This window comes from Platichthys flesus, chromosome 23 (genome assembly GCF_949316205.1).
Source record: "Platichthys flesus chromosome 23, fPlaFle2.1, whole genome shotgun sequence".
Taxonomy (NCBI): Eukaryota; Metazoa; Chordata; class Actinopteri; order Pleuronectiformes; family Pleuronectidae; genus Platichthys; species Platichthys flesus.
The window spans coordinates 16,691,168-16,703,952 of NC_084967.1; the positions used below are offsets into that span (position 1 = coordinate 16,691,168).

General features: G+C 40.5%; 2 protein-coding genes across 2 annotated transcripts in view; both read right to left on the reverse strand.

The window, feature by feature from the left end:
- Positions 1 to 369: 369 nt before the first annotated feature.
- LOC133948834 (tetraspanin-6-like) lies at positions 370 to 5,621 on the reverse strand. The gene is made up of 9 exons (XM_062382860.1): positions 5,460 to 5,621; positions 4,082 to 4,138; positions 3,136 to 3,255; positions 2,954 to 3,028; positions 2,627 to 2,722; positions 2,059 to 2,181; positions 1,942 to 1,974; positions 1,780 to 1,863; positions 370 to 1,298 (listed from the first exon to the last, which is right to left on the reverse strand). The coding sequence occupies exons 1-9, from the start codon at positions 5,517 to 5,519 to the stop codon at positions 1,206 to 1,208; spliced, it is 741 nt and encodes a 246-aa protein (XP_062238844.1). The 5' UTR covers positions 5,520 to 5,621; the 3' UTR covers positions 370 to 1,205.
- A 5,742-nt stretch (positions 5,622 to 11,363) lies between these two features.
- The window catches only part of LOC133948908 (23 kDa integral membrane protein-like), a 3,965-nt gene continuing 2,543 nt past the window's right edge, over positions 11,364 to 12,785 (reverse strand). The window contains exons 6-9 of the mRNA XM_062382987.1: positions 12,760 to 12,785; positions 12,580 to 12,685; positions 12,410 to 12,493; positions 11,364 to 12,306 (exon numbers count right to left, since the gene is read on the reverse strand). The exon at positions 12,760 to 12,785 is cut by the window's right edge and continues 75 nt beyond it. Of these exons, the coding sequence (XP_062238971.1) occupies positions 12,184 to 12,306; positions 12,410 to 12,493; positions 12,580 to 12,685; positions 12,760 to 12,785 (339 nt within the window). The 3' untranslated portion in view covers positions 11,364 to 12,183. The remainder of the gene's footprint in view (positions 12,307 to 12,409; positions 12,494 to 12,579; positions 12,686 to 12,759) is intronic.

Genomic DNA, 12,785 nt, shown 5'->3' on the forward strand with positions numbered 1-12,785 from the left:
GTCACTCTCTGTAACTGTGTTGTTCAAATAGTCACGGGTTCGAATCCCGGCTGCAGTAGTCTCATCAGCCACGATGGAGAAATCTGTCAGGAGTGGATTAGACTGAAGGATGAGATTAATAACTTGGTCCTGGTTGATGGAGAATAAGTGTTTCCTGGTGTGTACCGCCATCTGCTGGTTCATGTTGTCATTACAGTAAGTGTACTCATAAACTTTATGATCATATTGATTGTTGATTATTTGATTCCTCTAATCTGGTTGTAATAATGAATAACAAACCTACACAACAGAAACTCTCCTGTTTACAGATATTCTTCACTGTTCATTCTGTTAAATCAATTCAACACAAATAAAAAAGATGGTCGTTAATGTTTTCTTTGAATTGTTTATTGGGGAGTTATGATCTGTAATCTCATATAAAACTTAACCTCGTCGTGGACAGAAGATGAAAACAGGCTCTTAAAAAACAATCGACTCTGAAAATGTAAAACTAGGCCCCCACAGCAGCACAGTAATAAACAATGTGTTACTAACACGGAAAATGTTGGTGATGAAACTTCAAAGCATAATTCCAATTGAAAAGCTGCAAAGACAAATTAAATCCACAGATTAATGATCAATTAGTTATCATACGAAATGTGTTATTGACCAATGGCACGAGATTTTGACCGTAGAGATTTTTAGAGAAAATTAACAATGGGAGATTTCAAAATGGTGGCGGCTGTTCGATTAGCCTGTTAGCCATTTGTCACCAATCACCTTCATTTAACGTTATTTTCTAAGTTATAAGTTTGCGATACGAGAGTCACATGTGAATTTTTGCTAACGTGTAAAACAATCATTTTCTAGAGAAATAATTTGTATAACCTCCTTGGGTTTAAAGACCTTAAGTCAAATTAAACATTGTTGAGCCTAGAAACTGCTCCTCTGTTACGTGAGGCGGCTAAAATACCATCAAATAACACAAAAGATATACATATATACTGTATAATTCACACAAAAATAAATGTTTTTTTAATTTCTATGATAAAAAAGCTTGAAAAGCAGTTTTTCTCCCACATGAACTCTTCCTTCGAGAAACCATCTCTTTTCCTACAATCTTTAAAAAGGCAGAAGCGCTGTAAAAAAAAGTGAAAGAAGACACACAATGATCACTGAGTCCCCCAGTTACAGTGCAGAGGTTAAAGGGAAGGGGTCAAAGGTCGTCAGTAGCTCTTCATGGAGTACGACGCACCGTCCGCGCTGTCGTGACGTTTGACCTGATGGATCATCAGGAGCGACACCAGCAGGCCGAGCAGCTGCAGACACAGGAAGTCAGATTCAGAACAGACACCAGGATCAAATCCACGAGTTTCAATTGTTTTAGATTTACTGCGTTGTGTTAGTTTAGCGGCTGAAGGAGTTGTTGAGTTAACTGATCTCAGTTCAGCAGATGAACGGAGCTAAAAGAAAAACAACTCTGTTCTAAACAGTGTTTCCTTTTTAAATTTAAATTGTCCTGGAGACGAGGACTGATCCAGTGACTTCAGCCTGTTCAGGAAAACCCAGTGAAATAAACTGACCTACTGTATTTTAAACTAAACTGAAGTAAAGCTGTGTTGGGCCGGCTTTCGGCTCCGCCCTCTTCAGAGTTTGAGGAAGGAAGTGAGCAACAGGATCCTGGCTCCGCCCCCTGAGTTTAATGAGTTCTCCCCTCACCCACTCGCCCTCCTGCCTCCAGAGGGGCAAACATAACCTCCTTCTAGAAAACACCAGTGATGAAGCAGAGTCAGATCTTACTGCGGTGACTGCAAACCCGAAGAAGAAGCCCATGGTGACGTTGCAGGCCATGTTAATGATGGAGAAGAAGAAGTCGCCGCAGGTCTGCAGATAAAGAGACGAACGAGGCGTCAACATCTGGAAACATCACTGACTGTAGAAGAGGAGCTGGATGATACATACCTGTTCATAGATCTGGTCTGGACCACTGGCTCCCTGCAAGGAAACAAAACCCAGTCAGAGACAAATCCCACAGAACTTCTGCCAAGTTAAAATATTAAAGACATTCACAGAACTGACCGAAGGTTTGGCCACGCAGCTATCACGTCCACCATAGGGTCCAGTCCCGTACCTGCTGCAACTACAGGACGAGGGGATGTCATCAGTCCAGTCCTTGGGACTCACCACTCCACAGCAGTGAAGCTGAAACCACAGACCAGGCAGAAACAGGAACCAGTTACAGCAGGATCAGATATTAATAAAGTGACTCAGATAATAACTTTAATGACCTCAGATCTTCAAACAAATGTTTTTCTGATTCATATTTAATCTGTATAAAGAACCATTTACCATAATGTAGTATTCAATATATATGTTTGCATCTTATTGTGAAATTCTTGTACTTATTATATTTATATCACTACTGTGTATTTAAACATTCATAATTAAGTGACACTTTCCTATATTCACGTGTTTCTCATTCTGACTCTGGGGCTGTAACACGTGACAGTACGTTTATCTTATCTCATCTCATCTCATCTCATCTCATCTCATCTCATCTCATCTCATCTCATCTCATCTCATCTCATCTCATCTCATCTCATCTCATCTTATCTTATCTCATATCATGAATACACAGAGAACGTACAGATCCCTGCAGCTGGTTCAGAGCTTCTCTCCCTTCCTGGCTTGCCATGAAGGGCTTGGCCAGTTCAGCGGAGGCTTGGTCAAATGAATCTCTGAGCTGCAAAGAGCGAGAGAACAACGTTAACGTTACAACAACGTAAACAAACAGCTTATTCGTACATTCAGAGAAAAAGTTAAGAGACAACTTCAGTATAATGAAAATGAATCGTTGGTATAAGTCCGGAACCGAGAGATGCTACAGAAAATAGACGATGAGAAGTTTAACTAATAAACACGAAGAATCAGAGACAAGATGAGAATCGAGACTTCAGCTCGACGGAGAGTTGACCTGGTTCCTGAAGACGACGATGATGATGCCAAAGATCATCATGATGACCATCCCCGCCACCATGAAGCCTGCAAACTGAATCAAATCAAAGAATTAGGACTTCCTGTTTGCATGATGTCATTATCGAAACCAGTGAGGAGTTGATTCTTATCGGTTCTGCCTCTGTATCATGTCCTACGTACTATTTTCAGGGCCAGAGCTTTCTCGGAGCAGGCCGCGTAGATTCCCAGGGAGGAGATGCCGAGGACGCCGATGGCGAACACCCAGAGCCACGCCACGCTGGGGGCCCCGAACGCCGACATCTGCTCCACCACGGCCGGGCAAACACAAACACACTCTGGATTACTTCACGTTCACAATCAACCTTTCATGCATTTTCAACATTTCAACAAAAATCAAGGATCTGGAGATGTTTCCAGGATTAAAAGCAAAGAGCTGAAACACCGGAGAGAGAGGTGGTGGAGGTTCGGATGTGATAACATTGTGAGACTCATCCTGTTTGTCTGTCACAGAGTCGAAGGAGAATGGAAAACGTCCCTGAGCCACATCTGTTCTGTGTTCTGAACAGATGTGGCAGAACTCAGAGGTTCTCCTGCAGCTTCCAGTCGTGATCTTCTCCTCCACTCGTCCCAAACGTTTCCAAACAGGCAGGAGCTCTCAGACAAATTCACTCGACCACATCCAGCCTCCACTTCCTCAAACGCAAACCAGATGCTTACGTTTCAAATTAAACTCGGAGGATATTACAACTCGGAGTCGTCTGTGGTTGCGTAAGAGTTGGGCCTGCCCCCCCCCCCCCCCCTGCGGTTCCATCTTCTACCATGTGAGTCACTTTTACAGTAAATCTGCTGCTCGCTGCCAAAAACACATCCAGTTACAATCCAGTTAAATTCATGTCTGACAGTGACAGAGGACATGTGTGTGTGTGTGTGTGTGTGTGGGGGGGGGGGGGGGGGGGGGGGGGCATTCCAGACACTTTGGCTTCACCTTCCTGAATGTCATGTGTGTGCTGGGACTATGAAAGATTACAAGATGATTTTGGTTTAAATTGATCGTAGACATGAAACAATTAACGTGACATTTTACAGTCGTATTAGAATTTTGTCACAACATGTAAAGTAACGTTACCTGGAGGCTGTAGGCCGTGACCTTTATGGTCCCGTAGATCAGAACACATCCGATGATCTGAGGAGACCACACGTTAATAACAGCTCAGGGTACGGAGGCTGAAAGGTGCCACCTTCACAAACAGAGGCTGTAAAGAAGCTCAAATATATATATATAACTTTATTCACATTTATTCCAGAGTCAAAGTTCCAGCTGTTTTTGTAAAACTGATACACATGAGTTATCATCTTTAACTAAATATAAACTGCTTGGAGTGTTTATTATATTAACGTAAAATTATAAAATGTTGTCTTTTTATTGACACAAAACTCAAATGTAATTTATATTTAACACATTTTTTCCTCCCCTGGTAGAGTTTCTGCTGTTTCTATGTTCAGCCACTAGAGGGAGACAGGGATCTAGAAACAGAACCGTTGAGAAGTTTTCACCTGAAGTGTTTAAGTTCAAATATATGATTTGAAGAATACATTTTCAATACGTACGTAACATGATCTATATATTTTATAGATCCAACACAACAATTTATTTGAATCACACACATCTGTATAAACTAAATAATAAATAAAAGTCAGTGGCAGGAAGCTCGAACGGGGGGTGGGGTGGGGGGGGAGGGCATGAAGGTCGTGACAGGCACGAAAAAAACATTCCTTTATTCAGATTAAATCTAACTTTCAAAGTTAAATTATGAAAAAGAGAAAGTTGTAATGAATCTGCTCCTCTTGTTGTTGCAGCAGCTTCTTCACTCTCACTTTCCTGAACTTTCCTGAACTTCTGCTTCATCCCTGAGTCTCCGGCTCGAGGTGAACAGAAGGTTCGTGCTCGTGGGCGGATTGAAATCTGAGACAAGTTCTTTCTTTCTAACTGGAACCAAATGTTTACTGATGAAGAAATGAAAGCTGACGAGCTCTTTGAGAAACGTGAGGCTTCACTCACATTTGATCACTTTACATCTCATTTAATAGAAACATGTCATATTTGACATTTTAGCTTATTTAAAGGAATTTAGACCTTTTATGATTCAATATAAAACTTTAAAAAAAATCTGGTTTTCCAGATTTTCTCCTGAGTTCGTAAATCTTTATTTCCAGGGATTTAAGTGAAATGAACTGTTTTCGGGTCTTTAATTCAAACTGTTTCATCGAATTTCGTTTCTAAACATGTAAATTAAACTGAGATCGAAGCAATAAATAAATAATATAATTAGGTAATAACTTGTTTGTCTTTTTCCACCACGTTTTCTTCACTTCTTATTCTCACTTCACTAAATATTTCATTTCAAATACATAAATGTGAATTAACTTTTAACAACATCGAATTAATTAAAATGAAAATAAAACTAAATACTTAAAAAATGGAAATGAAAAGTTTTTCTACTCACACCAAACAACACATTGAAGAAGATGAAGAGACACTTGAGGCAGCCGTTAATTTTCCCCATCGTCACTTTTTGGTAGATTTCCTCTCAGGAGCTGAAGAAGTGTGTGTGAGAGTGTGTGAGTGTGAGTGAGTGTGTGTGATGATGGGCAGCTGTGTGTGCTCAGATAAAAAACAGGGAGAATGTGCGTGTGCAGGATAAACCCAGAGCTGCGCCACACAGATCTGATCTGACCTGAATTTTAGACCTGGAGGTTGAACAGCTTCACAACAAATGAGCCCAGAACTAACTTTATGTTTATAAACAAATGATTGGAGGAGCTTGATGGTTTTCCCTATAAAATGATTCATGTTTTATGATATAAAATTATTTATGATGAATCTTAATAAACTTTAATCAAACAGCAGCTTTCAAAACTTAGTTATAAGCCTCTTTACGTGTTAAAAGTCATAAAAACAAAAGGGAAACAAAAGGAAACTGTTAAAAAGCCATTTGAAGATCACAGCGTACAAATAGAGAAATAACAAATTAAAACGTGTGCTAGCATTATAATAAATGTGATATGATAAACTTTATGAAGATGATATCACAAAGCTTTTAATAGAAAACAAAGCTCATCAGGGGAAAGTAAACTACCACAGGAGAAATGAATGAAGTGTAAAAACAGTCAAATGTTTTTTTAAAGACTAAAACAACGAAGAGAGAAACGAGGGAAACGTCCAAAACTGAAAAGGTGATAAATCCCAAACGGATTGAAATAGCCTCCACCCGCTTCCGTGAAAACAAAGTTCACATCCTGTCTGACGGCTGCAGATCTATGTTGTAGATCCGAGCGGCACCAGGAACATGGAGGTCAGGAAAAAAAGTGAAAGATAAACAATGAGCTGCTCATAAAGACCACGGAGGGGGGGGGAGGGGTCGCAGTTAAAACGTCGGAGGGTTGTGGGTCTGTTTCTCACAGCGTAGGGGGGGCGGGGGGGAGACGGGATTCTGAGCAAGAAGGAATAAACACGTCAAATCGAAACTGCTCAAACATCCCATCACAAAACAAACTCAGAAAATATGAACAGATTCAACTGAAGCTGAATCCAAATGTTACGTTTCTGTTTTCAAACTGAAACGATCTCGTCCACACGAAGGCGCCTGAAGACGTGCACGTGCCGGTTCCACTCGTCTGCAGGAGCCTGACCAATCAGAGAGGGCCGCGATGTGACCGAGCAGGACCAATCAGCAGGTCACGACGCGGCTAGCGGCGTGAGCGTTCACGCTAACCGAAGCCGCAGTGTTTTTCCGAACTTCTGAGTTTATTATTCTCTATTATTCTTTGAGAAAACAGTAAACACGTCAAAAAACGTCACATCACACAATGTTGTGATAAAGTCCTGAAAGCTCCGCCCCTTTTGGGCTGTCTAATATGTATTTTGTTGATAGCATCGTTAGCGAAGATGGAACCGAGCCTCAGTTTAATTAGAAACATGTCGGTGATCAACAGGATCCAGGGTTGTTGTGCACGTGGACTCAGGAATGTGCAGATCTGAGCGGCGCGTGTTTACGAGTCGAGCAGTTAAAGTGTTTACGAGATAAAAAACTAACATTCATGACGAGGACAGAGCGAACCACCGCAAGGAGAGGGGGGGGGGGGTTGGCATCGTTGGAATTCTTCACTCAATGCACACGAGGGGAGTCGGAGGCTCAAAGCCAACCCCCCCCCACCGCACAAAATAACAGAAACAGTTTGGGAAATGACACATTCAATGTTTTGCTTCTTCTGTGTCTGATTCCACTCGTTTGTTCAGTCGTCTGTAAACTTCCTTCCTCCTCCTCCTCATCCCTTTGTTCGGCTCCAGGTCTGTTTCTGATGTTTCCTCAGCTTCTTCCGTTAGTTGGGTTTTTTACAGTCGGTTGGTTTTATGGTTTTAAAGAGGAAGTAAGAAGCAGGTTTTCAGGTTAGTTAAATGTTTTCACCGCGATCAGGAATAGAATCCTTCTGACTCTATGATTCAATGATAGGTTTCATGAATTATCTGTACACATGAAGTATCTGTATACATGAAGTATCTTTATACATGAAGTATCTGTACACATGAAGTATCTGTATACATGAAGTATCTTTATACATGAAGTATCTGTACACATGAAGTATCTGTATACATGAAGTATCTGTACACATGAAGTTTCTGTATACATGAAGTATCTGTACACATGAAGTATCTGTATACATGAAGTATCTTTATACATGAAGTATCTGTATACATGAAGTATCTGTATACATGAAGTATCTTTATACATGAAGTATCTGTATACATGAAGTATCTGTTTACATGAAGTATCTTTATACATGAATTATCTGTTCACATAAAGTATCTGTATACAGGAAGTATCTGTATACATGAAGTATCTTTATACATGAATTATCTGTTCACATAAAGTATCTGTATACATGAAGTATCTTTATACACAAAGTATCTGTGTACATGAATTATCTGTACACATAAAGTATCTGTATACATGAAGTATCTGTATACACAAAGTATCTGTGTTCATGAAGTATCTGTGTACATGAAGTATCTGTATACACGTAGTCTGTGTGCATTAAGTATCTGTATACACGAAGTATCTGTGTACATGAAGTATCTGTGTACTCATTATATCAGGAAACAGACAAAGTGGGCAGGTCGGCACCATCACAGTTAATGACACATGTCTGTGTACATGTACATATTAATTTAATTATGTAACTTACTGATATTTATTGTTTCTAATTTGTTAAAAGAAGAATAATCACAACAGCAAAGACGGTCGGAGCGTAAAGTTTGACGTCGATAGTTTGAATACACAAACGTAATATGTCACAACTGTCAACTGAGTTTCCAGAAATCGTTACAAAGTAAAAGCATAAAGTTACATTAAAAAACAGATTTATCTTATTCCATAATTTGTTGTTGTTTTAAAGAAAGTTTTTTAAAAAATGTCAAAAGATTTGCTCAGAATTCAGAAACACAAACTGGTAACTGGAGGTTTGGTGAGAAGGTTCTTTTGTCTGAGACCAAACAGGAAACGACAGTAAGTGAAAGTAGAACAGGAAAGAACATGTCGGTGAACCGTCGGATCCGGTGGTCTGGGCCGACTTTTCAGAATTTAACATTTCCATTGAAATCACATGTAACCTGTGGGCAGAAGAAAAATCTGAGACCTGACGCGTTGCTTCGTTAAGAGTTCAAAATCATAAATAAGGTTTAAATATTATTCTTGAATGCAAAACCTCCTTCACTGAGGTAAAAATAAAATCATGAGAAATTAGAAATGAAACGGACCCATGGCATCATAGAAGTCATTGTGTTGTCCAGTCTCAAGTGCGGTGTCTTTTGTTGTTGTCAGTCTGTGGTTGTTAGTTGTGTGTTTGTGTGTCTGTGTTGTATCATCCGTGACCCGCAGATGGCCGAGCGCTACGATCTCATTAGCTGTGATTGGTTTTCCGCTCCTCTGTTCTCCATCACATTTTAATTTCACCATTAGTCCAAAACAGGAAGCAGAGGAAAAGAAGAAGATGAATAAATGAGACGCTCCCTCACGCTGAGGGGAGATTCAAATATTAACGTCTTAAAAAATCACATTCAGACTTTCACCCATGTTTATGTTGTTTACTTACCATTTCTGTTCTTAAGGGACACTTTTTATAGTGTCGACACATTACGCAACACAACAGGCTTTTAGTGATGTAACACACCAAACAAACAACATTAACAGGAAGTGAGGAGACATCACCTCAAGTCTCAGACATTTGAAATAAGGGAAACAACCAAAACATTACGAATTAAATCTAGAATCTCCCTCAGCAGAGTTCAGAGATATCAGTTCTTCAGATATAAATATAAGATAATGTTGATCTCAGACACACAAGAGATGTGAGCAGACGGGACGTGGAGCAAACTGCAAAGTTAAAGTAAATAAATGTTTGTCAAAGATGGTTTCTGTCATTTTAGGTTTTATTTCTGATCAGATGGGTTTTAATTTGTTAATTTAAAATATTAAAGCATCATGATTGACGAAATATAACAAAAATATGAGAGGCTCATTGATTCTAAACATTCTAGAAGATAAAGTAGCTTAAAATGATTTTTTTTATCATGTCTGTATATTTATTTTAATGCTGGTAAAGTAAACGAGCTGCGGGGGAAAAAACAACCGTTTAGTTTTCAGGTCATGAAGACGTTAGGTTTCCTTTCCAGAGTTTCTGACTTTCATTTTCACAGAATGAAAACCAGACTCGTCTTCTTCACCTGAACAGAAACTACAGTCGGTCAGATCTTCAACCTGTGGATCAGAAATCAGGTGGAGCAGGATTTCTTTCCCAGGACTGAGTCGTTCACAAAAAACAGTTAGATGACGAATTCAGAACAAGTCTGAACACGAGTCTGTGTTGTGTGTAGGTTTGTTTGTTCGTGGGGGGGGGGGGGGGGATTGTTTGTGTCGCATGTCTGATTACATGCATTTTATTTTACGTATGTAAACATTCCGTTCTATTCTTACAAAACTGTGATTAAACTGAAACATATTTATTTACACATCTGTGATTTTATTCAAATGCTTCTTCATGGTCCAGAGACCAAACGAGGAGAAAGTGAAAGTAACTTTCCCGAGTTCACACCTTCAATATAGATTCAGCTGCACCTGCCAACGGCCGGCACAGGAACTGACATGACTCCCAGAGCACAGTACTACGAGACAGAAGTACTACTACGACAAGAAAGACATAATACTACGACATGAAAGATGTACTACTACGACAAGATAGACATAATACTACGAGAACAAAGTTGTAATACTATGAGAACAAAGTTGTAATACTATGAGAAGAAAGATATAATACCACGAGAACAAAGTTGTAATACTACGAGAACAACGTTGTAATACTATGAGAATGAAGTTGTAATACTACGAGAAGAAAGTTGTAATACTATGAGAACAAAGTTGTAATACTATGAGAATGAAGTTGTAATACTACGAGAAGAAAGTTGTAATACTATGAGAACAAAGTTGTAATACTACAAGAACAAAGTTGTAATACTATGAGAACAAAGATGTAATACTACAAGAACAAAGTTGTAATACTACGAGAACAAAGATGTAATACTACGAGAACAACGTTGTAATATTACTGTATTTGTTAGAGGATGAATATAATTGATCAGTCTGTGTTAATGTAAGTTTCATTAGTAATTAAATACTTTGTCAGATCAGCTCCTCAGGATCATTAATATATTTAATCTGTATAAAACTCTCTAACTGGGGTTTTGTTCTGAAACGTGTTGATCGACACATTCTGTGTTTCTCCTTTACCGGAGCTCCTGAACACATAGTGAGTCTCTGTAGTAAATGTGAATGCAGTGAATCTTTTATTTATTTCAGTGATTGAATCTCTGGTTTATTTAAAACAACCTGGGTGGGACCTGAGACACGACTTCCTGTTCCTCATATCCTTTACGGAAAGTTAGGAAACATAAACTCCCCGGACCTCAGGGAGTTTCTTCCTGTCCGTTAGGAAACCTGCTTGTTGAAACTCACCAGATTACACAATGTTTAGTATATATTACGCACCTATATATTGCACACATACTCATACACATGTTACAAAACATATATGTGTCTTTATCTTCTGGTAGTGTTTCTGGTCATTTTAAAGACTCAGGTCATGTCTCTAATTATTCATATTTCAGAGCAAAGTGGAGATTAGAGTCAAGAGAAGCTTTTATCTTGTGAGTCTCTGGAGAAGCTCATCGTGAAACAAGTGGAACAAACTATTCAACTGTGTATACATTGTGTTAATGAATGAACATCCTCCAGTTGTGTTGTTCATGGTTTCTCTGGTGCAGAGGAATAAAGACGCTTCAGGATTCACACTCAGGATTTTGGTTCTTTTTGTGTTTTAATGTTTGTTTTATTGACACAACAAAATACTTTTGATTTTCAAACTACATTGTTGATAATAGATAAGTGAAAAACCACAGTGCCATCACAGTTACATTGTGTTGTTGTCTACAGCAGTTCAGTGACTCCCACACAGGAGGGGGGGGGGGGTCCTAATAAAGTGCTCGCTGGGCGGAGTGTGGTGACTCGTTCAGTCCTCAAGGTTTTGGTTTTATCGCTGAAGCTTTTAGCGCGTGAAGCTGTGCAGACAGAGTCTATCACAATACTGCCTCCCTGTGGCTGCAGGAGAAAACTACAACTCAAGACCACACACACACACACACAGACACACACACACACACACACAGACACACAAACACACACACACACATCACTAAACAGCAGAGAGCTTTATGCAGTGTTGTTCTCAGCCAGCAGACGTAACAATTCATTCCCTGAAGTCCTGATCTGAGCTCTAAGAGCACAGATCAGGTCTCAGCTGCTGTCGGAGACTTTTCTGCACGAATCACACGAGAATCACCACAAACATGGAGAAGAGAATCGTCCTGAGTCTCGCTGACGACTCCGGAGCTGAAGGGAAATCGAGCGTCTGACTAATCATCTCAAATTGGAGACTTCCGCCCAATCTGCTGGAGAAATGGCATCGGCCTCCACGCTTCCCTGAAGAGGCCCCGGTCTGTTCCTGTCTGACTGATGCAATGATGATGAAGCCTGTGTGTGTGTGGGTGTGTGTGTGTGTGGGGGGGGGGGGTTATGTGAGCTCTGTGTTGTCAGCAGGACTCTCTGCAGGGGTCAGAGGTCAGGTGAGGCAGGGTTTGGGTTGGTATTTTACTCGGTTGTAGTCATCGACGGTGGTTTCTACCGGAGGCGTCCTCCAGTATTCCTCCAGACCCAGAGCCAGACACAGGGCGATGGCCGCCATCTGCAGAAAGTTCACAGGAAAGTTCACAGCCTGGATTAAACCTCATGAAAATAAATCACAGTAAAGTTTTTTATACTTCGACATTTTCCATCATGTACTTTACCGCGATGGTGGCAAACGCTGAGATGATTCCGATCCGGAGTTTCAGGGGGAAGCTCAGGTAGCTCTTCAGGACGGGGCCGCAGGGCTGCCGCACACAGAGGTCACAGGTCAGAGGTCACGAAGGGAGCAGTGAAACTGTACGTTTGAATAGGAACAAGACGGCGGAATCACCTCAGAGTGAACCCATAAGTTATCGGTGGACTGTGGGGTCGGGGGGTAAAGGTCGCGCTCCACCTTCACACAGAGCCTGTCGGAGCTCCAGTTACCAGGACGGGAGCTGAGGAGGAGAGGAACAACACGTCAGGACCAGAGCCTCACACAGGAAGAGTTTCTCCTGCTCCTCCGTCTGACCTCAGCTGCAGGTCGGAGGGGGGAGG